The 27242-nt window shown below is 53.8% G+C and overlaps 3 protein-coding genes across 3 annotated transcripts; 1 reads left to right on the top strand and 2 right to left on the bottom strand.

Annotated features, from left to right (window-relative positions):
• The first annotated feature begins 590 nt into the window (after window positions 1-590).
• LOC136521438 (uncharacterized) lies at window positions 591-2572 on the top strand. The gene is made up of 3 exons (XM_066515177.1): window positions 591-953; window positions 1376-1537; window positions 1971-2572. Exons 1-3 carry the CDS (start codon window positions 627-629, stop codon window positions 2328-2330), a joined length of 849 nt encoding a protein of 282 aa, XP_066371274.1. The 5' UTR covers window positions 591-626; the 3' UTR covers window positions 2331-2572.
• A 298-nt stretch (window positions 2573-2870) lies between these two features.
• Window positions 2871-3998, bottom strand: LOC136521439 (uncharacterized). Its single transcript, XM_066515178.1, has 2 exons — window positions 3448-3998; window positions 2871-3345 (listed from the first exon to the last, which is right to left on the bottom strand). Exons 1-2 carry the CDS (start codon window positions 3876-3878, stop codon window positions 3129-3131), a joined length of 648 nt encoding a protein of 215 aa, XP_066371275.1. The 5' UTR covers window positions 3879-3998; the 3' UTR covers window positions 2871-3128.
• Window positions 3999-23001: 19003 nt separating this feature from the next.
• LOC136520401 (uncharacterized) lies at window positions 23002-23487 on the bottom strand. Its single transcript, XM_066513903.1, has 2 exons — window positions 23409-23487; window positions 23002-23246 (listed from the first exon to the last, which is right to left on the bottom strand). The coding sequence occupies exons 1-2, from the start codon at window positions 23485-23487 to the stop codon at window positions 23002-23004; spliced, it is 324 nt and encodes a 107-aa protein (XP_066370000.1).
• Window positions 23488-27242: the final 3755 nt, after the last annotated feature.

Genomic DNA, 27242 nt, shown 5'->3' with positions numbered 1-27242 from the left:
CATGGCTTTCGTCTTCTCTTCCTGCAACCAGACGTGGCAGAGAAAATTGCAATTATAGGCGAGCGGCCAGCAGCCCCATCCCACATCAATTGAAGCCTTGAGGGCAATACGGTCACATCATGGCAAAACACATGTATTTTAGCTGAGAAAAGTGATTAAAAAGATCAAATGTCATATATAACAAAGTGCCAACGTTTCAAGTGTCATTTTAGCAAAGTCGATGTTTGGAGTCCTATAATAACGAAGCGCGTTGTTTCGCGTTCTATAATTATGAGCGGCCAGCAACCCCATCCCACGTCAATTGAAGCCCTGAGGGCAATACGGTCACATCATGGCAAAATACATGTATTTTAGTTAAGAAAAGTGATTAAAAAAATCAAATATTATGTATAACAAAGTGACAACGTTTCAAAGGTCGTTTTAGCGAAGTCGATGTTTGGAGGCCTATAATAACGAAACGTGTTGTTTCATGTTCTACAGCAACCCCACCCACAATAATAACGAAACGCGTTGTTTCGCGTTCTACAGCGCACACACACACCCCGACCGGACCCACGAACTGAACCCGAAACCGAACCCACCCAGCCACCCTTCCCCCACCCAGCCCACCACCCGCTGCTGTCCCGATGGCGACGGACGCCGCGGCCGCGCCGCGCTACTCGCTGCCGCCGGGCCGCCTCCCCGCGGAGGACATCCTCTTCTGCGTCGACGTCGACCTGGAGGCGCGCGCGGAGATGAAGTCCGCCGCCGCGGCGGCGTCCTCGGGCTCCACCTCCACCGCGTCGCCGCAGCCCGCGGGGGCCGCCGGGGGTGCCCCGGCGGCGGGGCCCCGGACCGCTGTCAGGCGGATGGACGCGATCAAGCAGGCCCTGCTGCTCTTCGTCCACAGCAAGCTCACCATGTGCCCCGACCACCGCTTCGCCTTCGGCTCCCTCGGCGAGGCGTTCTCCATGGTATCACGGTTCCCCTCACCTGATCCCTTCATTTCTCGGCAACATTTAGTCGGGTTTCGCGTTCCTTGCACTTCTCGAGTTCTCGATGAGAAATTTAGGGAACGAATATTCCTATTTGTGCAGAAATGTTACTACCTGCTGTCTCATACAGTAATACTAGAAATCAGGATTTATTCTGTGATGTGGGGAACCATTAATGTTTGAGCGCCCAGTTCGAGATATAAGGGGATCTACGAGAGGGGATTCTGTTTAGGTTGGGTTTAAGTTAGGAGTTGAGTGAGATATTCGCCCCCAAATTTCCGCAATCATCATGTATTATTGCTCTATAGTTTGCTCTGAGAGTTATTGGTCAAGATGCTTATTGTATCTCTGGAATGTGATAATATATTGGTTAATACAACTTGTCCCCTTTGAATTTTAAGGTGAAGAAGGGCTTCAGCAGTGACGCTGGTTCAGCAACGGAGGCAATCCATTCCCTGTCTGCTTCAGAATCAAGATATGCAATGGCTGATCTCACCCAGCTCTTCATGACAGCTAACCATGAAGGGACAAGAGCAGAATCGCAAGGCCAGCTTCTCAGGGTGGTAAGCCTTTTGTAACTAGGACTCAGGGTTTCATTGCTTTTAAATTATGTCTGCCTGCAAATTTGATTCCATGTTAGTATCTGGTAACCAATTGGGACAGCAAGTAGAAGTGGTCACTTACAAGTTAGAACATTGTTGATAATGTTTTTATTGTTATCACAGGTGTGATGTAAATTTAACATAAATGGCTCTCTCTGTTAATTATGGTGCTCTGGAAATAGTAGTTTGTTTCAATATATGTAAAATGCAGGACCACTCTGAATTGTCGTGGTGCTAATTTTCCTCGGATCACTATCTTTCCTTCTGTGGACAACATCTTCCTGATTTTTACTTTTAATAATGGCACACTGTTTTGGCATGAAGTTATTTACTTTGCATATCTTCAGTTATATAGTGTCTTGGGTCTTGAATGCTTCAATTCTAATCATTCCAGGTACTTATCTACTGCCGTTCCTCTATGAAGCCACAGCATCAGTGGCCTGTGAAGCCAAAGAATTTCACCCTTGACATAATCTATCTCCATGACAAGCCAAGTGCTGACAACTGCCCACAGATGGTATATGATGCCTTGGTTGATGCTCTTGACCATGTCAGCCAGTATGAGGGGTACATTCTTGAGACTGGTCAAGGGCTTGCTCGCGTTCTCTTTCGTCAGATGTGCATTCTTCTATCCCATCCTTTGCAACGTTGCATCCAAGATGACCTTGATATTCCCAAACAAGTCGCTAAGAAAACTCTGGCAATCGAAGCTGCACAGAATGAAGATGGCACGCCAGTCTCCAGCCAGCAGTAGGGTCTTCTAGTTGAATGGTATGCAAACATCAAGTTACTTGCAGGTGGTTGGCATTACCGTTCTACTAGATCAGAATGCCTGTTCTGTGTGATATTCCATCTCTGAATTCTCTGTACTATGCTGTAATTGTCCAAGGAGACATCCTTTTGTTGCTGTCCCTTGTTTGACTGGGTATTCAGCATGTAGTTGCACATGATACAAAGAGCTCAAATCGTTGGCACTTAAATTTGTATTGTTTGCAAACTTTTAGTCGCGCTGCAGGTCATGTCATGCTCAACTGATCTGAGAGAACTCTGCTGAATTTTGTGTTCTGCTAGAGGAACCATTTCTGCCATGTAACATTTTAGTCAAACTTATCTTAATCATGTGGTCCCTGTGATCCTAGTTTGCATTCAGATTCAGGTCATGTTGCCAAAGTACCCTCATCCCTGGCCTTTTAGAGTCCTGGTAGATACCCTTGCTTATATACATAAAAGGACCATTACAACGCTTTCAGAACTGAACTGTACAGGGCATTATAGAAGCTTAAAAAATGACTTGGAATTGTTCAGTAGTACATAAAAAGATCGTTTGCACCGCCAGTATAGCAAGTTAGCCATTCTGAATTCGACATATATACTTCCTTGCATTGCAAGAGCCTTTGCTGCCCCAACGCCATTTTTTGTACCAGGAAACCCTTTGCCCTTACACTTGCACGCCCTGCATTTCTTCGCACTCTAAAACACTCCATTTTACATAGCGCCCAAGTGGCGATTTACAGAGACATCATGCTGCTGGCCACTGCATTTTGGTCGCTTATCAGCAGCAGGGGAAGCATGAGAACAAGCTGCCCTTTCCCGATCCCGGAACCGGAGCTGCCTCCGGTTTGCTGCTTGTCTGCGGCTGCGCCTCCTCCTTCGCTTCAGCTTCCGCCGGTGCTGGCGCGGCCTTAGCCGCCTCCATTGGTGCTGTTGGCTCCGGCTGGTGTTCCCGCTGAGACTGCTTCTTGGAGTAGTTTCTCTTGTCCTCTATCAAGCTTCGTGATAAGATTTTGTTCATCAGTTGGTCGAGAAGATCCAGCTTTTAAACAACAAGAACGTATTGTATGCAACGAAATGGCAGATGGTGGTGTGCGTACTTTGGGAAGGCGAAGGAGTAGTTTCCCTTCATGGCGCTCTCGGGGAGCTCCGGGATGCTCTCGAAGGGCGGCGAGACGACAGGGGCGGCCTTGGCGTCGGCGTCGAGGACGGCGGCGCTGCTGCTGCGCGGCGGCGTGGCGATGTCCATGAGCTCCGGGTGCGCCAGGAAGAAGCCGGTGAAGTCGCTGGACGGCGCGACCTGGAGGCCGAACACCGACTCCGTGGACATCATGCTCCAGTCCTTGTTCGACTCGGACGGGTCCCGCTCGAACACCGCGGCCGGGATCCTGTCAGGGTCGCCCGCCTCCTCGGTGCCGCTGCTGTCCGACGACGAGAGCCGTTCCATAAGCTGCGTCGGCGGCGGCGAGGCCGGCGCCGCGTTGCCGCGGAGCTCGGCGCGGACGGCGACGTCCTGCAGGGGCAACGCCATCGCACCAGCCGCGGACGGTCACCGATCTGGACGCGACCGGCGCGGCGCCTGTGGCACGGGGCGACGACGACGACGACGACGACGCCTAATCCTCGTTTGGTGGAGCGGAGCGGAGCCGGGGCGAACGCCTCGTCAGCGCGCGGCATGCATGGGACGCTCGCTATTTTTGGTACACCAGCACAGCCGTCCGACCGGTCTCGGACGGCTGGGGTGGTGTCTCCCTGCGGCAAATTAGCGAGGCGGCGGCGCTCGTCAGCCTCCAGCGAGCATCGGGCGGCGAAATGAGATCTCCGATCAGACGACGGCCAGCTCCCAGCGCCGCGCCGCGCCGCACGTCTGAACCGCGTGGCGCACGCGCGCACGCGCACGCGCACGGACCACGAATGGAATCGGTCGCACGAGCTGCGCTGGGGCTTGCTGGATTCGACGGCTCTCGTTCGAACGTGGGTTTGTTTGTTTGCAAGGCAGCTCGGCTCTCCGCCCTGCGAGAGCGAATAAATACGACGGCGAGGCGCGAGGGAGGCAAGTCCTGCGCGTGCGCGGGGACGCCCAGATTAGCATGGCGCGCCAGCTTAATATGGCAGCGACGGCGTGGCGTCAACTGGCAGCTGTTGCGACGGGCGCAGCGGCGCTGGAGGTGGTTGGCTGGCGACAGGCGCTCGCGGCTGAGTGGCGACGACGACGAGGCAGATGCAGCACAGGTCGCGCGTGCCTCATTTTGGCTCGTGACGACAGCGGGAACACGACACGCCTTCGTCGTAAGCAAGACGACAGCGCATGCATCAAGCAATCCAAAAATAAATAAAAATAGCGCGTGATATTTATTTTTTTGAGGGGAAAGCGAAACTAGCGCGTGATATGATGATTTCCGAAGCAAGATCGACATGATATTATTTGGATGGGATTTAATAAGATAACAAGACTTTTGCTATTTATCGGTTGTCAGATTTTTTTTATTAAATCTATTATATTTCTATACGTTTATACTGCTTTAGGATTTGTGCTACAACTATCACCTAGGTCAAAATCTAATAAATTTAAGCACATAAAATCTGTCGATAGATAACTAGACACTTCAACGCATCAGTTCTTCCCTCCTAGCTAATATAGTGCACTCATTTGACGATGGCTGATCAATCAATCGAGATCTCCCATGGGTGGCTACACGAAGTAGTATGAAGTTGCACTCTTCCCTCGTTTCGTAGCACTGCTTGGGCTTCGTGGCCGCGCAGCAGAAGCAGGGAGCGTTTCCACGGCCTATGTGGACACAGTTTGTCATGATGCAAAACACCAAGTTCACAGGGGAACCACTGCCTCCATTGATGGACGTTGTGGAGTTGAGCGCCATGGCATTGCCATTGCTATCGCTCGTGCCCTCAAGGGCCCGCTCCGAGGAAGATCTCGATGCTCGGAAGGAGGGCAGGCAGAGGACTCAAATCCCCGTATGAAGCGCCCCACGCCCAGGAGCTCGGGGCTTGGCCGGGCTAGGGTGATTCCCCGACCACCCGGGGCGATGGCTAAGCCAAGTCTGCACCAGGCGTCTTTGGCCTCGCCCAGGCTAGGCTCCCATCCCCAATCGATGCTGAGAATATTCTCCTAGAATATGTTAGGTGCACAAAACCTGATAGGAGGGCAGAGTCACAGGGTGCTAGGCTCTGTCGGGACTCTGCCCCCTCTCCCTTGCGGAGACATCTCGACCACTCCCACAGGGTCACGCATGGGGCCTGACGCAATACAACAAGTGCCGCCACGCTCATCTCTCTGGAGGAGTCCGGACCCACTTGGCAGTCTCGCTCTACATGCGCTCGGACTCATGGCGTGCGACGAACGCTACAGGGAGGCCGAAACCAGGAGAAGGCATAATAGTAGCATACAACACTCAACTCCAGGTGGTGGCAGAGGATGTTAAGAGCAGTTGGAACGTTGTCACCCCCTCCACTCCCCCACTACTAGATGAAGGACGGTGCTTGGCGTCGTGATGGATCGAAGAAGTGGGACTCGAAACCCTAGAAATTCCCTAAAGCCATACGACTTGTACTCCCATCGCCCTCCAATATATAAGGTGGGGCATGGGCTCCTATAGAGGGGATCAGTAAACTGATCTACCTGATCAGAAACCGAACACTAGAATTCTAGATTAAAAGCATAGCGCTACCCTACTCTCTCTCTCTCTCTCTCTCTCTCTCTCTCTCTCTCTCTCTCTCTCTCTCTCTCTCTCGTGCGCACGCGATTGTAAACTCCACGATTGAGCATTCCTGACACGCAAAACACTATTGCTGGACGTAGGACTTAGAGGTCCGAACCAGGATAAATCTCTTATGTTTTGAATGCTTAAGCCACCGGAGACTCACATCTCGATCCATGACGAACAACTAGATCGCTGCCGTGAAATCGAACCCAGGAACAGTGGGTGGTAGCCTCCTGAGTCGTGGCCCCTGAACGACATGTCCGAGTTGGGTAGGGGTTTAGCCTTTCGTGAAGTCATGCTATGTGATGATGAGGGTCGGTATAGGTACTTGTTAGTCCTCACCTTGATAACGGACTAAAAGTTTATACATAGTTTACTAGTCTTTGAAAATCAAGCCTAAATTGAGATAGACAACTTTATTTCTTCTCTTTATTAATTAACTCTATACACCAATGAGGGCTAATGAAATCATATATAGTTTAGCACTCATCTAATGTGCATGACATCATACGTGACCAGCCTATGGCTCCATTCGCTGGTCTGAAACTTGGCTGAAACTAGCTGAAAACATTGTCCTGGCTGAATTGTTGTGAGAGAAAAACATTGTTCCTGCTGAAAAAGAGCCGAACAAGCCGAATATGGGGTAAGCCGAACAGAGCCTATGAGTGTAAGTATAGTAACAACTAACAAGTTGTAAGTAAGCTTTATGCTAAGGTGAAAAAAAAGACAAGAACAGAGAAAACAGCTAGCCAAGGTGAGTTGTAAGTTTACAACCTCCAATAAATCTTGTGAGAGAAGAAAGTTATATTTACAGTGAAGATCTGACTATTATATATTTTTTTGAGCAAATCTAACTATTATATAAATAGGCTTGGAGATGTTCATGCAATATTTTATTAGCCTTGCAGTGAGTTATGGTTTCAACCACGGAACTCACGATGCATTTATTACTCAGCCCATTCCAAATTATAAAATTATAAACTATTTTAAGTTTAGCTTTGTTTCAAGCCAAATTCTATTTTTAACCAAATTTATAGAAATGTATGTGTCGGGTACCATAAAAGGGGTTCCCTAAGCAAGAGCCGAAAAAATCGCTTAGACCTTGTAAAAATCAAAACTAAGAGACAACCACCGGCAAACCCCCACCTTATCCGAGGCTCGGCTGGGCCGCCCGGCCCACCTCGAACAATATCCGGGCTCACCCGAAGCGGGCTCGGCCCAGAACGAAACCACAAGGCCGCGGACGAGGTACCGATTCTCCGACTCGCCCGAGGCCCCACGCAAGGCCTCAGACGAGGAACCGATTCTCCGCCTCGCTCGAGGCCCCAAACCGCAAGGCCTCGGACGAGGTACCGATTCTCCGCCTCACTCGAGGCCCCAAACCGCAAGGCCTCGGACGAGGTACCGATTCTCTGACTCGCCCGAGGCCCCGCGCAAGGCCTCGGACGAGGAACCGATTCTCCGCCTCACTCGAGGCCCCAAACCGCAAGGCCTCGGACGAGGTACCGATTCTTCGCCTCGCTCGAGGCTCCAAACCGCAAGGCCTCGGACGAGGTACTGATTCTCCGACTCGCCCGAGGCCCCGCGCAAGGCCTCAGACGAGGTACCGATTCTCTGACTCGCCCGAGGCCCCACGCAAGGCCTCGGACGAGGAACCGATTCTCCGCTTCGCTCGAGGCCCCGAACCGCAAGGCCTCGGACGAGGAACCGATTCTCCGCTTCGCTCGAGGCCCTGAACCACAAGGCCTCGGACGAGGTACCGATTCTCCGCCTCGCCCGAGGCCCCGCGTCACGAGGCCTCGGACGAGGACGTCACATCCAACCAACGCGTCCAACCACTCCCGCGACATCAGCCGAACGACGGCTCGATACAGCAGAGTGGCCAATGGGATGGGAGTCACATCGACGCCATGCCATCTAGGACAGGACGGCGCAGGGGTTACCGGTCGCTGTGCTCGGCGCTGTGCCCACGACTGACACCCGTGCTGCATTGTGCTGCCTAACCCCACCTGCTCTAAGGACAGCGCGGCATGGAGAGTCAAGTCCGGGCCCCTGTAGCCTCGGAATCAACGCACAAGACCAACAGCTCCCTCCGAGCCTCGGCTATCCACTTCCGGGCTCCTATAGCCTCGGGACTCGCCCCCGCCGAGCCCCCCCACAATAGTTCAGCCTCTGCACCGACTGGGCCTCGGCTCTCTACGTTGTCAACATACAGCGACCGGCACGTCGTCCACAGTATGCGCCATGCCCTGCACCAAACCATCACATGACCTCCCACGCCGCACAGGATCGGGCGTGACCGGCGCGTCGCTCCAGTGCACCGAGGACAAGACCGCTCCGTCGACCATGCCGCCATAGTGACAAGCTACAGGGCTCGGACATGCTGCCTTTACTCACAAAACGCCACGTAGCAAATCCATGTACCGCCCCCGTGCCTCCCTTCGACTATAAAAGGGAGTGACCGGGGTCGCTTCTAGACGGGAGACACGGGCTCACAGACAGACACCACACACGGACGAGCAACGCACAAAGCTCTGTAACACACACTCCTCTGCACTACAAGAGATCAACATCTCAAGCAACCCACGCCGCTCCACGCAGAGACCTAGGACTAGCTCCCTCTCTCGCCTAGCTTGTAAGCCCCTACTACAAGCACTACGGTGCAAGGAATACGAGATCGCTCTCTTAGACTGGACGTAGGGCACCTATTGCCTGAACCAGTATAAACCTTGTGTCTCTTTGCATCACCATCCGGGATTAGGGGTACGCAGTACACTTTCACTAGTTGGTTGAGGGCTCGCCGGTCCAAAACACCGACAGTTGGCACGCCAGGTTGGGGCCATACTGCGTGTCAGCTTAGTCATCCCAACAAGTTCCGGATGGCAAACCCCGTGCGACCACTGCGTCCTGGCACGGTGATCTGGTTCAGGAGCCTAGAGTTCATGTCTTTAGGATGTGATTACGATATGGTACTCCTCACACCCAGAGCCCCACCGACCGACGACGACATCGCGCACCAGCAGCCTGGGCACAGGCGGCGCCCAGGCCACCGCTCTCATCGCGCTTGCTAGGCACGACGCGAGCGGGACCACCCCAACACCACATGAGCTCAGGGCGACGCACCGCGCTCTGCCGGTATCCCATGCCTGGCTGTTGGTACGGAGTCCCTGGTTGGGGACCTGTCCAGCTTGAGCCTGAGCAAGGGAAAGACGCCGGTGGCGCGCAGCGATGCCCTGTCATCAAGCTCTGCCCCACCACCTCCTGAGGAGTCGACTCCGGCGGAGCAGAGCCGGGCGACGACACCATCCCCGTACCCCTTCGGGTTGAGCAATGCCGCCACCGCCTACGCTTCCGCCTACGCCTTCGCTCACGCAGAGCCCCCAGGACACCACCAACATTTCACCCTCGACCTCATCGCCACAACCTCGACCCACACCCACGCTGACTCCTCGAAGGAGGACAAGGCGTGGGCTGGAGCGGACTTCTCCGGGCTTCGCGACCCTGAAGCCATGCGCCGCTTCATGACCGCGAGCGACTACTGCTTCGGCTACTCCGACTCCGATGACAAAGGCACTTACGATCCCACTCGCGAGTGCTTCAACATCAAGCTCGGGATGCCGAGCGCGAGCGATGAGGACAAAGGGGCTGGCAGTCGCTTCCCACCCCACGAGGGGGCAGGCGACCCTGCACCTTCATGCGTCGAGCCCTCGGCAGCGCGGAACGAGAACCCTGCCCCACGAGGAACTTCGACGCCTAGACCTAGAGCAGCTCCGTGAGCTTTAGGCCAAGGTCGAACAAAACCGACTCCTTCTGCAGCAGCTCCGAGACACTCTCGAGCAAGAGCAGTGGGGTTGCGGTGATGGCGGAGCAGCCCGGCGGAGGGCTCGCGACGTCAACCACCGCATCAACAACAACGAAGGGGGCGAGCAACCCCCTATCTTCAATCACGCTGGCTAGAATGTCGTGGCAGCGGCGATGCTACTCCGGACAATGCCCGAGCCCTCTACCTCGGAGGGGCGACGGGTCCACAGCGAGCTCTGAGACCTCCTCGAGACCGCCGCGGTACAGCAAGCCAAAAGTTCTGCCTCTCGATGGTGCGGGGGCGCCTCAGAACTACTCGTGGCACCGCCTCGGCTGGATAGAGAGGCCTCGATTTGCCCCGAGCCTGCTCGGGCACCGAGAGCCAACAAGGCCCCCTCGGTGCACGACCGCCTCAGCGACCGACGTGAGGCACAAGGCGACCACGATGTGGTCAGCAGGCGATGGCGCCACGACAACGATGGGCCTGCTCCCATCGGTCATCTGGAGCCTGAGGAACACTCTGAGCCAAGCCACGGGGTTCACACCATTCTTCCTGGTCTATGGAGCCAAGGCCATCCTCCCCACTAACTTGGAGTATGGTTCCCCGAGGCTACAGGCCTACAACAAGCAAAGCAACCGCACTGCCCGCAAGGACGCCCTCGACCAACTGGAGGAAGCCCGAGATGTTGCGCTGCTACACTCGGCCAAGTACCAGCAAGCCCTACGACGCTATCAAGCCCGACGCATTTGAAGCCGAGACCTAAAAGTAGGCGACCTGGTGCTGAGACTGAGACAGAGCAATAAGGGCCGCCACAAGCTGACCCTGCCATGGGAAGGGCCGTACATCGTCGCCCAAGTGCTGAAGCCCAGGACCTACAAGCTAGCCAACAAGAAGGGCAAAATCCTCACCAACGCTTGGAACATAGAACAACTACATCGCTTCTACCCTTAAATTTCCAAGCATTATATACATTATTCGAGAAACCCCCCGAGCCCGTCGATGGGGGATCGACGTTACAATAATGCTATAAGGGAGACTCGGCTCTACCTCTACAGAGGTGCCCACCGTGGGGCTCGAACAAGACTCGGCTCTGCCTCTGCAGAACCGAGCCTCCCTCGGGGGCTAGAAGGGGCGGACCCCCCTAAGTCCCAGGCACCATTTTTAGTCATTTTTCGAAAAAAATTCTACGCCAAACTCTCTAGCGTTCTCTGACAAATTGATTGCAAAAAACCTAAGGACCGAAAGTCTGTCTCAGGGCCAAAAGGCCGGCCGAGCCGCGAGATGGCCTACGCCTCTGGGCTACGGCAACTCCCTCACCACCTTTTGCCCAAAGGGCAGCTTAGGCTCCGAGGAAGTTTTTTGCAAGAGATATGTTCAAAGACAAGACAGAGGGTAGAGGCTCGGAAATACAATAAAAACGATTAAAAAGCGTATACACATAAGTACTTCAAAAAGGCCTCGACGGCCACAAGTGTTATGGTACAATAATGTAAGTCCTAATCTATTTACATGGCCCCTTTGGCCCAGGTCAAAGCTCAGGGTCGCCAGCATCGGCGATCGGCGTAGGAGGAACCACCTCCTCTTTGAACAGCTTGGCCAGCGCCGTGCCAGGGGCCTCAGCCGCCACCACCAGCTTCATGACCTCCTCCTCGGCCTTCTCGTCATCCTCAGCCATGACGTAACCATCGCTGACGGCCTCAAGGTTGATGCCGGCGTAGTGCGAGGAGACGACGGCCAGGGCATGCTTGACACCCGTATGCAGCGCCCCTCGGAGCCGCTCATGGACTCGACCGCTCAACGCGATCAGGCGGCTCCCAAGGGAGCTGCTCGACTCGACCCCTCTGACCTCTAGGGCCTCGTAGGCGGTACAGGCGGCGCTCTGCAGCACATTGTGCTCCCGGATCTTGGCCTCGAGCACTGCCTGCACTGCGACGGAGGCCTTGGCTGCCCAGGTGACTTCCTTCTCCGACCTTGCGCCAAGATAAGCAGGATGGGGTGAAGCACGAAAGAAAAACAAGCCAAACAGGGGCGCAAGCCTATGAGACTCACCCTCGGCTTTCTCCCTCTAGTTTTGGACCTCAACCCGAGAGGCCTCGACCGCCCTGGAAGCCTCCCTCTCCAGCTCTATGTCGCATCGGGGAGTCAGGGGTCGAACGAAGGAAAAACAAATAAAACAAGGGGCGCGGCTCAATGGGACTCACCCTCGGCCTTTTTCTTCCAGGCTAAGGCCTCGACCTGGGAAGCCTCGGCCACCTTGAGAGCCTCCGCCAGGGCACCTTTCATCAGCAGGTGCATGCCCTGCTCTTCCCCCAGCTGCCCGATGATGGCCTTGGTAGAGGCCTCCACTTGTTCGGCCCGGGACCTGAAGGTGTCCCGCTCGCCGACCACCTGGGTCAACTCCTCCTCCAGCTCCTTGATCCGCGCCGCCAATGGGGCGGCCTGCTCCCAAGCCGTAGTCGCCTCGGCCTTCATATCAGCACAGCGAAGGCGGAGGTCCTCCACCTCCGTGCTCCGCACCGACAGAAGCTCATTGGCATTGGCGAGCAAGTCCTTCTGCTGCCAGAGCTGGTCCTAGATGTCCCTCTCCCGCCGAAGGAACAACGACTTGAGGGACCGGGCCTTGAGCTCCTGGATAGGCAGAATAGATGTCAAGCACTGCGAGAAAACTCGGGAAAAGATGACACAGCACAAGAAAAGAAGGCGCGTACCTGGGCAACACTGGGTAGGTCGTCAGCCACAATGGACAGTGCTGTCCACAGCGACTGCTCCGCCAAACGGCAGAATTGCTCGAAGGAGTCCCAGTGCCCCCCTCGGCCGCGTCCTCGAGGGTGAATAGAGGCTCCCCCTTAGGGTCGTCTTGACTTTGCCACAAGACACGGGGGCTATCCCACCCGTGGGGCTCGGGTTGTACCCGGATGAGGGCCGAGCTCCCCTCGCCAGAGGTCAGAGCTGGCTACTCCGCGGTGCTAGCCGCCTCGGCATCCGCTGTGGCAGAACCACCTGAAATAGCATACTTACGAAGGCGCTCGTCTTCCATCAGACACTAAGCACCCCGAAAGTAACTACAGCGAGCGGTGTCCATCGGGCACACCCCAAGGGAGAACCCGAAAGATCCACATTTTTCCCAAGGATCCAATAATGAAAACGAGTTACAACACAAGTCTATCTCATACATTAGAGTTTCTTGAAAAGTACATTATTACAATACCAAATACAGAGTGCGGAATGATAAACAGCGGAATATTAAAAGATAACATCTAGCGATAAGATAATGAGGATTCCGTCTGAGCCCACCAGATGGATCCTCCACACAAGGAACTCCTCAAGCGTCACCTGCAACAGGGGTAAATAAACCCTGAGTACACAATGTACTCGCAAGACTTATCCGATAGTGGGAATACTTTCCCGACTCTAAGGAATATGCTAGGCTTTATGGTTTGCTGGTTCTCTTTTAGCAAAAAGCAATACTAATAGTGAGTCCTTATTGATACATTATTATCATTAGCCGTATTAAGTTTTCATCTAGTCAATCTATATAAGCACCTGTTCTACTTTCAAGCAAGAGTTGAGCAATCGATACTGTTCCTTCTCTTTTTCCACTTCCAGTTCTTACTACGGTGCTAAACCACAGACAAGCCGTACTGGATAACCCGGCGATTCGCGAATCAATGTGCCCAGCTGGGTGCCCCAAAGACACACGCCCCGCTTGTACCCCAGGCACAAGCAGGACTAACCCACCACTCTCCTATCCCGGGTGTCCAGGTCCCCGTCCAAACTTGGACTCCAAGCCCCCGCCTCTGAGTCTCGGACTCAGTGCGGTGCAAGAACCTCCACCACCTCCTCTTCCCATCAGTTGGTCCGGAAAGAGCCAGATCCACGACAAGAGAGCAGCAAGCCTTCCCTGCGCCCATACCCAAGTATGTGCTCGGGACAATAATCTATGACTTGCCTAGAGTCATATGCAACGACCGGTCCTTAATCGACACAGACAGGGAAAAATGTAACCGGGCTATGCCCTGTTGGCCGCAGGACACAACCCCTCACACCCACCAGTACCAAATCCACATCCCTGTCCGGTCACTATTTTCCTTTCCATTATTTCATCATGATATCATAGTTTAATCACCTATTTGCGAGTAACGACAGGTTACTCACGCTACCGACATCCTGAGCATAGCAGCTACTCGACCTGTACTAGTAGGACTCATGGTGGATATATTTATGCATGTAGCTTCCATAAAATGCCTGTAATGTAAATGCATATCATATAAATATATTCAGTGATCATTTAAAAATAGGGGTTATGCACCGGGGCTTGCCTTGGGCAGGCGCGGTGTCAGCAAAGTCAGTGACGGGTGGCTCCGGAACGTCCTCCTGCACGAGGATCTCCTCATACTCTTCGACGACTTCGTCGTACTCCTGCTCGCCGAAGGTCACGATCTCCAGTGGCTCGTCCTCTATATGCATGCAGTGATGCTGATGCAATAATTAATATATAGGCAACCGCAACTCTTAAAATAAGAATACATCTACCAAGCTACTAAGCTAACTCTAATGACTAATACACAAAGTTACCTATTATTCCCACTAAACAAGTATGAAACATTTCATGTATCATCTTAGCAACTAAAGGCATCCTTATTGTTAATATCAATTTACTATATATATAATAAAACAAGGTGCACTAGCTACCATGCATCATAAAAATTCATTCTCTAAATAACCATAATAAGCATTTCAAAATAATAAAGTAACCCTAAAGGTATCACTGAACTATACGAACTAATTACACTACCAGATAGATCATGAATTTAGGAATCTAACAAAATTTATTTCACAATCAATAAATAAATTCAAATGAGCTCTAGAGATGAAGAAAATGATATTATTGGAGAAGGCTAATCACGCAATTGAACTTGTTGACTTGCACATGACTGTGGGTCTAGAATTACTAGATGAGACCGCGGGTCAAGAAAATAATAGAGAAGGAGGATGAAGGAATTCTTGTAGGCTAACTACCTCGGAATTGAATGAAGTGCCTCCTACGGTGATCGATGTGCGGAGGCAATGCAAGATGAGAGACACCAGGGAGCTTAGCAATTGCTTGCCCTGCGTGGAGCGGAGCAGAACCATATATAGTACTGGTTGTGGGTGGTCATGACAAGTTAGGTAGTCTGGAAGCACGAAACGAGTTGGCAGGGTTGTCCTCTGGCTCCGTGCCGTGTGCGGTGGTGTGGTCTTTGGTCATGAGAGAATTAATTCAAGGATGAACTTTGAGTGGTCTTGGACTTACGAGCACATCAGGACTGGAGTGGGCTTTGGGCTGAACGTGCTTGGCGGTGGGGTGCTGGTTCATTCATGCAGGTCAAGGAATTAATGGAGGAGGAGACCACAGGTCAAGGAAACATTAGAGAATAAGAAGATCAATTGTAAACTAGCTACCTCAGCTGATTATAGCTCAGGGAGAAATCGATAGACGCAGCTCTCTCGGGCAAGAACAGAAGAACTTGATTTGAGAGGAAGAAACAAGTGAGCAGCGGAGTGAGATAGCTCGGCGTATCCTTTTAAAGACAGGAGACGCAGGAATGGAGAAGCAAAGGCGCGACAGCGACGCGTCGTAAGGTTAGTGGCTAACTAGCTTCTTAAAGGTAACAAAGCACCGCGGGAACGACGTGATGCCGCGGATGAACAGTGTTTCTGTGAAGCTACAGTGTTTTCCACGCGTGAACAGTGTTTTCCACGTGTGGACAGTCATTCCTGCGCTGCTACAGTACTACGGTTGAAAATGTACTGTCGTGTGGAAAATCGTCACTGCTGCACTGCGTGAGGAAATTCTTCACAGCTACAGTGCGCGTGAGGAAAGGGTGCGTGCACTGCGTTTGCAGAGCAGTGAGCGAGCGGCGTGCTCAGCGGCCGAACTTGTGATTGAGATTAATGCGTAGCGTGTGCGACACACTATGGCCGTGGCAGCGCGTCGTACACTGATAATTTTGTAAGGTGATTAGCAAGCGAAGTAAAGGCGGGATAATTAGAACAATGAGAGATGACAGTGGCGCGTCGCGAGATTGATGGAGATAAAAATCTTGTCAAGTGGTATGCTAATAATTAGTGAATGACAATAATTTATCATTTGACTTTGTGGCTATGGAGCTCTCACGTGGAGAGAGATGACGTGCTAGAAGGATAACTTGGACAAGGAATAAATTAGAGCTCAATTTGAGAATTAGTGCAATAAAATTTAATTTCTCATTTACCACATGCAATAATACATAAACATAATGTTCATGACATGGTTTAATATTTTGATTAAGGCGTAACACCAAGGGTGTTACATCCGCCACCTCCTTCCCCCAGGAAGTATCGTCGGAGGAGATCGAATGTACCTCCACCTCCCGGGCGCTCCCCTGCAACGGCGGCGGGTCTTGGACCAAGGGCGATACTGAGGCTTGCCCCACCTCTGTCTCCGTATCCTGGGCAGCTGGCTTCACCGCGCCCACGCCGGCCTCCGCTGCCTCGGCCTCGGTGGTCCCGAGAGCTCCGGCCTCCGCCACCTCAGCTTCGGAAGGCCTGGAAGCCCCGACCTCCGCCGCTTCAGCCTCGGAGGTCCTAGGGGCCTCGCCCTCGCCCTCGGTGGCCTCAGCGACTGAGGGCGCCTCAGCTTCATCTGACTCGCGGGCCTCGGCCTCGCAGGGCGTAGGCGCCTCCTCCCCCGCTTGCTTCGTGGCCACCTCGGTAGCCTCTCCTTGGGCGACCGGCTCCTTCGGGTCGGCCCTGGCCGACGTCGCGCCACGCTGTATGGCGGATTGCGCCTCCACCACCCATTGGGCGGTGGAGCTGGTGCTCACCTTGAGCGCCTTACGTGGTGCTAGGGCAGGCGCTTCCGCCTGACGCTTCTGGCTGAAGGCAAAGCACCCTCGAGGTCAGCATATGGCCAAAGAACGAGTGGAAGATGCTGCAAACTCCATTGACAAAACACTTACCTCGAACGGGGACACAATAGCTTCTGCACCACGTCCCTCGTCCTCGATAGTGGCGGTGGCGGCGGCGGTTGCGCGGCCCCCGTGTCCGCCGGTACCGGCCGGCCCTCGCCAGGCTCCGACGCCCCCTCGACCCTCTGCGAAGGCTGTTGGGTCGTCCCCACCGTCGCCCGCTCCACCTCCACCGTCGAGCCCATCAGGCTGATGACGCGCTTCCCCAACACCCGTGTCTCGGGCGTGTTGGCCTCGGCCCCGGGGCGGGCGATCGCCAGCCCTGAGGCATCCTCTCCTCCTCCTCCTGGAGACGCCAGGCCGCTTGCCAACGCCCTGGACATCATCCCCCTGACGTCAGGGAGATGGTCCAGAGGACCCCGCCCCGCCTCGCTCTTGTCGTCATCACTCGAAGAGTCCATCAACGATGGTGACGGAGATGGCTCCTCTGGGAGACCGTCGTGCCTCTGCTGTCGACGACGTTTCTCCAGCTCGTCGCGCTCGAGGCTCTTCCTCTTGCGCCTTGCCTCCTCGGCGTCCTTCCGCTTCTTGTATGCCTCGGCATGCGCCCTGTTCGCTGCCCACCGCTCTACGTCCTCGGGAACAGGCGGCGGGGAGGCTCGCACATCCCTCATCCTTTACAGGAATGGCAAACACAAATAAGGGAACATATCGAAAATGTAAGGAGCAAGGAGGCCTCAGGGGCCGCAGCGGCGTGTGACTCACCAGAGAGATGTACCCCCACGACGGGCGCATCGAGAACAGGGTTAGACCACTGCTCCTCAGCCACCCCTCCACCATCTCTCTCACCCGACATAGAGTCTCCTCATCGGAGAGGGCGACGATGGACAACCGGACGCCATCGATCGGCTCATCCGGTGTCATCTCGAACAGGCGCTGTCACCGAGCCATCAGCGGCAGCACCCTCCAGCGGTGGAAGGCCGCCATGACCACAGCCGCTGTAAGGCCATGGCTGCCCAGCCTCTCCAGCGCCTCCAGGAGCGGCCGCAGCTTGGGTTGATCAACCATCGGAACGTCGTACCTCCACCTCTCCGGCTGGCTCTCCACGACCCGCCCGGTATAGGGGGGAAGCCCGCCATCGTCATTGCGGAGGTAGGACCAGCTGTTGTACCAGCGACGGTTGGACGACGTGAGCTGGGCCAGGATGTAGAGGGGCTGCCGGTCTTGGCGCACTTGGAGAGTGCAGCCACCGGCCCTCAACTCCTTCCGCGTGCCCATCGTGCCCGCCAGCTTGGTGGTAAGCCCCGCCCGAAAGAGGTGGAGCCACAGCTTCCAGTGGGGGGCAATGCCAGGTACCCCTCGCAGACGGCGACAAAGATGGCCGACTGCACAATGGAGTTGGGGTTGAAGTTGTGGAGCTCCACGCCGTAGTAATGCGGGAGCGCCCGCATGAACCGGTCCGCCGGCAGGCTGAGACCGTGCTCGTGGAAGGCCATGAAGCTCACGATGTAGCCATCGCGTGGCCTCGGCTTCGGCTCGGCCCCCGGAGCAATCCACTCCAGTCTGTTGGGGTCAGTAACTGGGCGGAGGAGGCCGTCGTCGACGAGCGATTGCAGCATCGCCGCGGACACGTCGGACGGACCCCAAGGATCCGCCTAGATGACAACAGCGCCGCCGACCATGGGTGCGGTGGAGAATGCGGCTACGATGATAAGGCATGCTCTCGCTATCCCTCTCTCTCTCCTTTCCTCCCCTTCTCCCTTCTTCTCCCCGATGCTCTCTATTCTTAGCAACCGCTCGAGGGTAGAAAGGGCGAATGTAGGCAGGTAAGGAGGGGTGGGGCGAGGCTCGTCACGTATTTATGAGGGAGGGAAGGGGGCAAAATGGACGAACAACGAAACCAGGGAAGTTTCCCTCAAATCTAGCGCAGTTAATCCGGATTCGACTAAACCGCCCACGCGTCCACCTTTTCCTTATTAACCGCGCGCACACAGTAATGTCCCATCTGCAGACGTCGCGTTGCATCCGACCGCAGCGACAGCAGGCGCCGTTCTGTCTCCCCAAGGAACCGCCTCAAAAGGTGCACCCTCCGTTGTCAGCCGACGGAAGGGGAATATCTCCCACCTGATTCCTTTCGGACTAAGGAACTAGGCACCGAGCCTATTACGGTCCAGGGGTTCGAAGGCTAGGCCCCCGAGGGTCTCGGCAGCCGTCCTAGGACAAACAGAGTCAGGGATGACTATGGGTGAGCCCGTACATGGCCGAGGCCCAAGCAAGCAATTGCTTAGCATGCCCTAAGTCGTGTCCGAGACCGACAGGGAGGTCTCTGAATGGGATCCCACCGTAGGGAGGCACCGACCCCCGGGGCCAATCGAACGCCCTCTGGTACTTTTGTAGTGCGTCTCTAGACCACTAGCCGACCCCTATCGAATGGGGCACGGGCCTCCACTTGGACTTACCCAATAACAGCTCACCGGAGGTGTCACCGCTCGTACCCACCGAGGGTAGCCTGGCATACTCCACCCCTCCTTCTGAACGAAAAGGATGCGTGAGGGCCATACAAAAAAGACAGGGAAACTCCTGATCGCCCTCTTGCTCTGAGCAGAGGCTCGGGGCCTCTTCCTGCAACCAAGCCAAGGCCCAGCAACCCGAACTCACACTCAGGGGCTCGGCAAACACGATAAAAGGCATCGAGCCTGTTACGGTCCAGGGGTTCGAAGATTGGGCCCCCGAGGGTCTCGACAGCCGCCCCAGGACAAACAAAGTCAGGGATGACTATGGGCGAGCCCGTACATGGCCGAGGACCAAGCAAGCAATTGCTTGGGAAGCCCTAAGTCGTGTCCGAGACCGGTAGAGAGGTCTCTGAATGGGATCCCACCGTAGGAAGGCACCGAGCCCCCGGGGCCAATCGAACGGCCCTGGGACCCACTAGAGAAGCCCTCTAGTACTTTTGGAGCGCGTCTCTGGACCACCGGCCGACTCCTATCGAATGGGGCACGGGCCTCCACTTGGACTTACCCGATAACAACTCACCGGAGGTGTCACTGCTCGCGCCCACCGAGGGTAGCCTGGCATACTCCACTCCTCCTTCTGAATGAAAAGGATGCGCGAGGGCCGCACAAAAAAGACAGGAAAACTCCTGATCGCCCTCTTGCTCTGAGCAGAGGCTCGGGGGCTCTTCCTGCAACCAAGCTGAGGCCCAGCGTCCCGAACTCGCACTCGTGGGCTCGGCAAATGCGATAAAACCCCTCGCTCAACATGAGAAAAGCCCCTGGAGGAATAAATCCACTCCTCCAGGGCCTCAGGGGCTACACCTGGCGGGTGCGCTCGCGCGCACCCACCGAGGCCTTAAGTACGAAATACCATCCCGCCAGGAGCTGCCGTGAGCCAAGTCTCGTCAAAACCTCAGGAAGAGCGCTCACACTCTCCCGAGGCTCGGGGGCTACTGTCGGGTACCATAAAAGGGGGTCCCCTAAGCAAGAGCCGAAAAAATCACTTAGACCTTGTAAAAATCAAAACTAAGAGACAACCACCGGCAAACCCCCACCTTATCCGAGGCTCGGCTGGGCCGCCCGGCCCACCTCGAACAATATCCGGGCTCACCCGAAGCGGGCTCGGCCCAGAACGAAACCGCAAGGCCTTGGACGTGGTACCGATTCTCCGACTCGCCCGAGGCCCCGCGCAAAGCCTCGGACGAGGAACCGATTCTCCGCCTCGATGAGGCCCCAAACCAAAGGGCCTAGAAGAGCGCGGTAGGTACCGATTATCCGCCTCGCGGAGGCCCAAAACCGCAAGGCCTCGGACGCGGTACCAATTCTCCCGACTCGCCCAAAATCCCCCAGCAAGGCCTCGGACGAGTGGGTACCGATTCTACGCTCGCCCGAGGACCCGCGCAAGGCATTGGAAGAGGAACCGATTCTCGCTCGCCCGAGCCCCAAACCGAAAGGCCTCGGACGAGGTACCGATTTCCGACTCGCCCGAGGGCCCCGAGCAAGGCTCGGAAGATGGGGGTAACGATTTCAGACTCGCCCGAGGCCCCACGCGAGGCCTCGGACGAGGAACTGATTCTCCGCTTCGCTCGAGGCCCCGAACCGCAAGGCCTCGGACGAGAAACCGATTCTCTGCTTCGCTCGAGGCCCCGAACCGCAAGGGCTCGGACGAGGTACCAATTCTCCGCCTCGCCCGAGGCCCCGTGCCACGAGGCCTCGGACGAGGACGTCACATCCAACCAACACGTCCAACCACTCCCGCGACGTCAGCCGAACGACGGCTCGATACAGCAGAGTGGACGACGGGATGGGAGTCACATTGACGCCATGCCATCTGGGACAGGACGGGGCAGGGGTTACCGGTCGCTGTGCTCGGCGCTGTGCTCACGACTGACACCCGTGCTGCACTGTGCTGCCTAACCCCACCTGCTCCAAGGACAGCGTGGCATGGAGAGTCAAGTCCAGGCCCCTGTAGCCTCGGAATCAACGTACAAGACCAACAGCTCCCTCCAAGCCTCGGCTATCCGATTCCGGGCTCCTGTAGCCTCGGGACTCGTGCCCGCCGAGCCCCCCCCACAATAGTTCGGCCTCTGCACCGACTGGGCCTCGGCTCTCTACGTTGTCAACATACAGTGACTGGCACGTCGTCCACAATATGCGCCATGCCTTGCACCAAGCCATCACAGGACCTCCCACGCCACACAGGATCGGGCGTGACCGGCGCGTCGCTCTAGTGCACCGAGGACAAGACCGCTCCATCGACCATGCCACCACAGTGACAAGCTGTAGGGCTCAGACATGCTGCCTTTACTCACAAAATGCCACGTAGCAAATCCTTGTAACGCCCCCGTGCCTCCCTTCGACTATAAAAGGGAGTGACCGGGGTCGCTTCTAGATGGGAGACACGGGCTCACAGACAGACACCACACACGGACGAGCAACACACAAAGCTATGTAACACACACTCCTCCGCACTGCAAGAGATCAACATCTCAAGTAACCCACGCCGCTCCACGCAGAGACCTGGGACTAGCTCCATCTCTCGCCCAGCTTATAAGCCCCTACTACAAGCACCACGGTGCAAGGAATACGAGATCGCTCTCTCAGACTGGACGTAGGGCACCTATTGCCTGAACTAGTATAAACCTTGTGTCTCTTTGCATCACCATCCAGAATTAGGGGCACGCAGTACACTTTCACTAGTCGGTTGACGGCTCGCCGGTCCAAAACACCGACAGTATGTATATTGATATCTATGGCTCTGTTTGGATCCACTCAACTAAAGTTTAGCTAGCTAAAATTTCAAAGCTAAACTTTAGCCAGCTAAAAGTTCTACTGCATTCTCCAGCTAATAGACTCAGCTAAACTTTAGCTAATAGATAGATTGAAACAACTAAGCTTAGCTAAATTTTAGCTAGTCTTTTAGCTGAGCCGTTTAGACCCCTAACAACTAAATTTAGCTAGCTATAATCGACATGTTCGTTGGTTGGTTTCTGGGCTGGTAAGCCCGGCTGGTGCTGATTTATTGTGAGAGGAAAACACTGTTGGCTGGCTGATAAGCCCTGGCTGAAACCAATAAGTGAACAAGTTGAATATAGTGGGTGGATCCAAACAGACCATATATAGGTGGCGATGTTTGGATCCACCAACTAAACTTTAGCTAGCTAAATTTACCTGCTAGAGATCCAAACGGTCCAGCTAAAAGACTAGCTAAAGTTTAACTGAGTTTAGCTACTTCAACCCAACTAAACCCAATTTAGTTGAGTCTATTAGCTGAAGGATTCAAACACCTCAGCTAAAGTTTAACTCGGAGAACTCAGCTAGCTAAAATTTAGCTTTAAAATTTTAGGTAGCTAAACTTTAGTTAGGTTCATCGAAACAGGGCCATAGAATATCAAATGAGTCCAACTATCCACTCGTTTTGGCTCCTGACGACATCGGAAACGCGGCACCGGAGACGACAGCGCATGCATCGAGCGAGCAAAACACTAGTGCATGATGATTTTTCCCAAGCAACATCGACATGGTATTATTTGATTGAGCGCAAGGGTACTGCATGTACGTACATCAGAGAAGATATAACAATGCAATTACCACAGTTCTTCATAAGACAAGACAAAAAAAAACACGCAGTTGTTTGTTTAGTCGTTCGACGACGACGGCAGACGGCTGATGGATCGATCGATCTCCCATCGTCGCTCGGCATCGGCGGCGGCTACACGCAGTTGCCGTTGCACTGGTCCCTCGTTTCGTAGCACGCGTTCGGCTTCATGGCCGCGCAGCAGAAGCAGGGGGCGTTGCCACGTCCTTCGTACACACAGTTCCTCATGATGCACCACACCAGCTTCACGTCGCCGGAACCGCTGCTGCCATTGACTGACGTCGTCGTTGCCGTGGAGTTGAGCGCCATGGCCTTGCCATTGCTGCTGCTCGCCTTGTCGTCGAGTGGCTCAGGACGACCTGCGACAAACATCTAGCTCTCAACATGAGAAACCAAGCAATCACAACGAAGACAAAAACCTCTCAAAAAAGACAGAAATATCTGCGACCATGTTCCAGAGACGGCATGACGACTTTTCAAACTGAAATAACAGCTTGAGGAGGGCGTAGATGTATACTTACACTTCGCAGACGATGCGAAGAGCGCAACGAGCAGGAAGATTGCCATCAGGTACAACACCATGCCGCCGCACCTGCCCATCGCTACGACGACGACGACGACCGACGAGCACAACTATCGATATCGATCGACTTGTTCTTCTTGTAGGTTTGATTGTATCTAGTAGTAGCACAACTCTTTCGTATAGCTTGCGTTTATATAGTCATATGGCTAGACTACACGTGCGATCTAGTTGTACATATGGAAGGAGATGCTGTATATGGACAGCTCTAACGCAACTAAGAACAGTTCAATCATGATCACACACGGGGGTCGCAGAATTAATTGTGCCATCGAAGGAGACACTGCATGTAAAATTCAATAACTATACACGGTACACGCAAACAGCCCTGACTTACCTGTACAATTCAATAGAGTACATTGTATCAGGTCACTAGTTCCTTCCAGAGCTGCTATGCTTATAAATACAAATATGCATGGTACTAGTACAACTCACCAAATGTGTCATCTTACGATACTACTGAAACTATTTTCACCAATACTATTTTTATTATTGGTTTTATTAAAACCTTTTTGTGATAATATATCAATGCTGGTTCTGAATAAAACCGACAGTGAAACCGTAGATTCTTATTTCAAAACGGCGTCGAAAAGCATTCAGGAGAGGAGCTGATGGTGAAAATTGTGCACCGCATCCGACCTCTGCGTGTGCGCCCACCATTCTTGCCTTATGTCTTCTCTTCTGTATGTTGTGCTTCCTCGGGGTGGCTGAGAGGCCGGTCTATGTGGCCACCACGTGAATGGATGCTCGTGGAGCACCAGGGGCGAATTTAGGGGGGGGGGGGGGGGGGGGGGGGGGGGGGGATCGGGGTCCACCGACCCTGATAAAATTTATAAATCCTTTAGCAAAACACTATTAAAGTTCAAGAAAATTTATATCACATGGTGAGCAGAACCCAATGACCCCGACGACGTCCTTGGCTAGGTTCGCCACTTTGGAGCACACGGATCTATCATTGACTCTGCCCCTCTCTACGTTCCTATGTTTCCATTTACTCTCTTCCTCTTTCCTTCACTCCCTCTCCCCCGTGACTCCCTCTACGATACCCCCAGCGGAAGCTCCTCGGGTGCCCTCCCAACGGCACGACCCGGCGATGAGCCCCCGTACGCTCCTCTCCCTCAGATCTCTCTCTCTCTCTCTCTCTCTCTCTCTCTCTCTCTCTCTCAATGCCCTTAACCCCCTCTCTCAGATCTGGCAGCGGCGGCGGGTGGTGGCATGAGGATGTGGCGGGCTTACCAGTGTGGACATCAGTTTTTTTTGTTTTTTTTCAATAATCATCATCAGTTCATATGAGGATCCATTGTTGATTATTATTTTCAACACTGGTTTGCAACTGACAGTGATGAGGCTAGTCATCAATAACCGACGGTGAAAGAGGTTATTTCTTTGATGGTGAGTCTTCCTTCTCCCGTTTTTCTCTCCACCGCGTTGATGACTTTCCCATTTTAGTAGTTGACTATATTGTCAGTCGTTAATTAAGGACACCTTGATAAGAGCAAGGCTAATAGTTGTATGGGTCTTTACTGCCCATCTCTGAGGGCATCCTCAATGATCAATACGAAATCGCTAGCTAAGTGCAAATAAAGAAAGAAAAAATTGCCACCCGCATGGTACAGAGGGAAGTGGGTCATGCAAGGCAGAGACATGAGATCCATTGGAAACTGAGCGAGATAGGCGACGAGCTCATCGCTAGCTAGCAGATTTTCGAACCTTCTCACTCCTCCACGTTGGCAAATATACATATAGTAGCTAGCTCTTCACTATTAATATATGTATACTTTCTTCTCACAAAGTTTGTTGGTTCTCGTACATAAGCTAGCTGTAAGCTTACAGCTAGTTTCCCATCTCTCTTCTCTTCTCTTTCCTCCAGCTCAGCATTCATCTTACATATTATACTTGCACTAATGGGCTAAAAGCTTATACACGGTTTTCAAGTTTTGAAAATCAAGCCAAACCAAATACAACTTTACTTTTGTCTCTTTCTTTATTAACTCCATACAATAATGGGGGCCAACCAAATCCTATATGACACTCATTCAATGTGCATGATACAGTACCATGCAATATAGCAATAGCCTAACCATACGTGGCCAACCTATGAGTTTATGGTTCAATCACGTTACTTAGGGCAGTTCCAATAAAAAAAAAACCATGACCGTTTCTACAGTATATATGGCACCAAGAAACTATCTTTCTCGTTGCATGGATTTGTACTAGAGTCTAGATAAAAATTAGCCCAATCACTCGCTGTGTTTCAATCTCCCATCTTCGGATCCTCTGCGCATTTGGCTTTTCTCTCGCGTCCGACCTGCCCCTCTCGATGTCTAGCGGTGGCTCCGGGAGAGGGAAGGCTCACCAGACGCCGTCGCCGGGGACCTGCTGGCGGCAGAGCGCCTCGAAGCAGCAGAAGCCGACGGGGACAACTAGCTAGCACGGAGACAACTAGCTAGCAGTGGAACGTTTGCCTGCTAGCTAGCACGGAAACAACTAGCCACTCCACGCCGAGCTCTGGTCGAGTTCATCCATCACCTGGAAGGATCGTTTGGCTGCTCATCATCCAAGGTGCACGGCCTTCCTCCTGCGTGTCCACGGTTGACTCCGCGGCGTTCGCGGCACCACCGCGGCAGTGGAGCGGGCGCGGACGACGAGCGCTAGCCGCCGGGAGGCCGAGGCGGACGGCGCTGGGTGGCCTCGCGCGAGATCCGCTTGCGGCGGCGAGCCGCGCGTGAGCTCCGCGACTCGTCCATGTGCTGGGCCGCCTCTCGTCCATGGCGTGAGCATGCGCGGACCCGCGAGCCAGCGAGCTCCATAGCATCGTACGGCACCATCGGGAGGGCGGCGAGGCCAGAGCTCCACGGCGGCGCCTTCGCAGTCAGGGCGCGGGTCACGGCGGCGACAGTCAGGCCGGAGCTCCACGCGGCCAAGCTGCTGCAGCAGGTAGCCCCCGGCGACCGGAGCGAGGGCGCAGCTTGGAGCAGGAGATCCGAGCGAAGAAGGAAGGAAACGACCCGTTTCTCCCCAACGCAGATCACGCCGTTTCCTCGTGCATCGGCACGCGCGGGACGACTTCGTTTCCTGCTCAGGAAACGGTTTCTATATTTTTCCTCCTCTCTCCGTAATAATTCTACTGCCACATCAGCAATTTGCTTAGTTGATAAGTTAATTAATAAAGATAGAAACCAACGTCAATGCACCATTGAAACTGCCCTTAAGAAACATTTATTACTCACTCTACCAAATTATAAAGTTACTTTGACTTTAGCTTTGTTTTAAGTCAAACCTCTCTATCTTCGACTAAGTTTATAGAAATATATAATAACATCTAGAATACCACCAAGTTTATAGAAATATATAATAATGACATCTAGAATACCAATAAGTGCACTCTCAAGACATTAATTTGGTGTTGTAATGTTGGCACCTTTTTTTAAGACTTAGTCAAAGGTTTATAGAAATATATAATAACATCTAGTGTCAGGTTCATAAACTCGGGGTCCCTAATGGGTCTGCCCAGATACCTAAACGACAGGCCGGAAGAGCGATCCAGTCTCCGACCGGAAGACCTAGCCAAGGAGGGGACGACGCTCGCTTCCGACTCCGACCCGCTTCTCCGACCGGAAGGCCTGGCCAAGGAGGAGACGACGCTCTTCGACTCCGACCCGTTTCTCCGACCAGGAATACACCAAACATCTGCTTACGGCTCTTCCCGACCGGCGCGGTCGGAGCCGACTGCGAACTACCGAACGGGGACGCCCGCTCGGTAAAGACCCAAGAA

The sequence above is a fragment of the Miscanthus floridulus genome, chromosome 18 (assembly GCF_019320115.1).
Source record: "Miscanthus floridulus cultivar M001 chromosome 18, ASM1932011v1, whole genome shotgun sequence".
In the NCBI taxonomy this organism is placed as follows: Eukaryota; Viridiplantae; Streptophyta; class Magnoliopsida; order Poales; family Poaceae; genus Miscanthus; species Miscanthus floridulus.
Note: the sequence above shows the minus strand (reverse complement) of the source record. Positions and strands in the feature narration are given on the sequence as shown.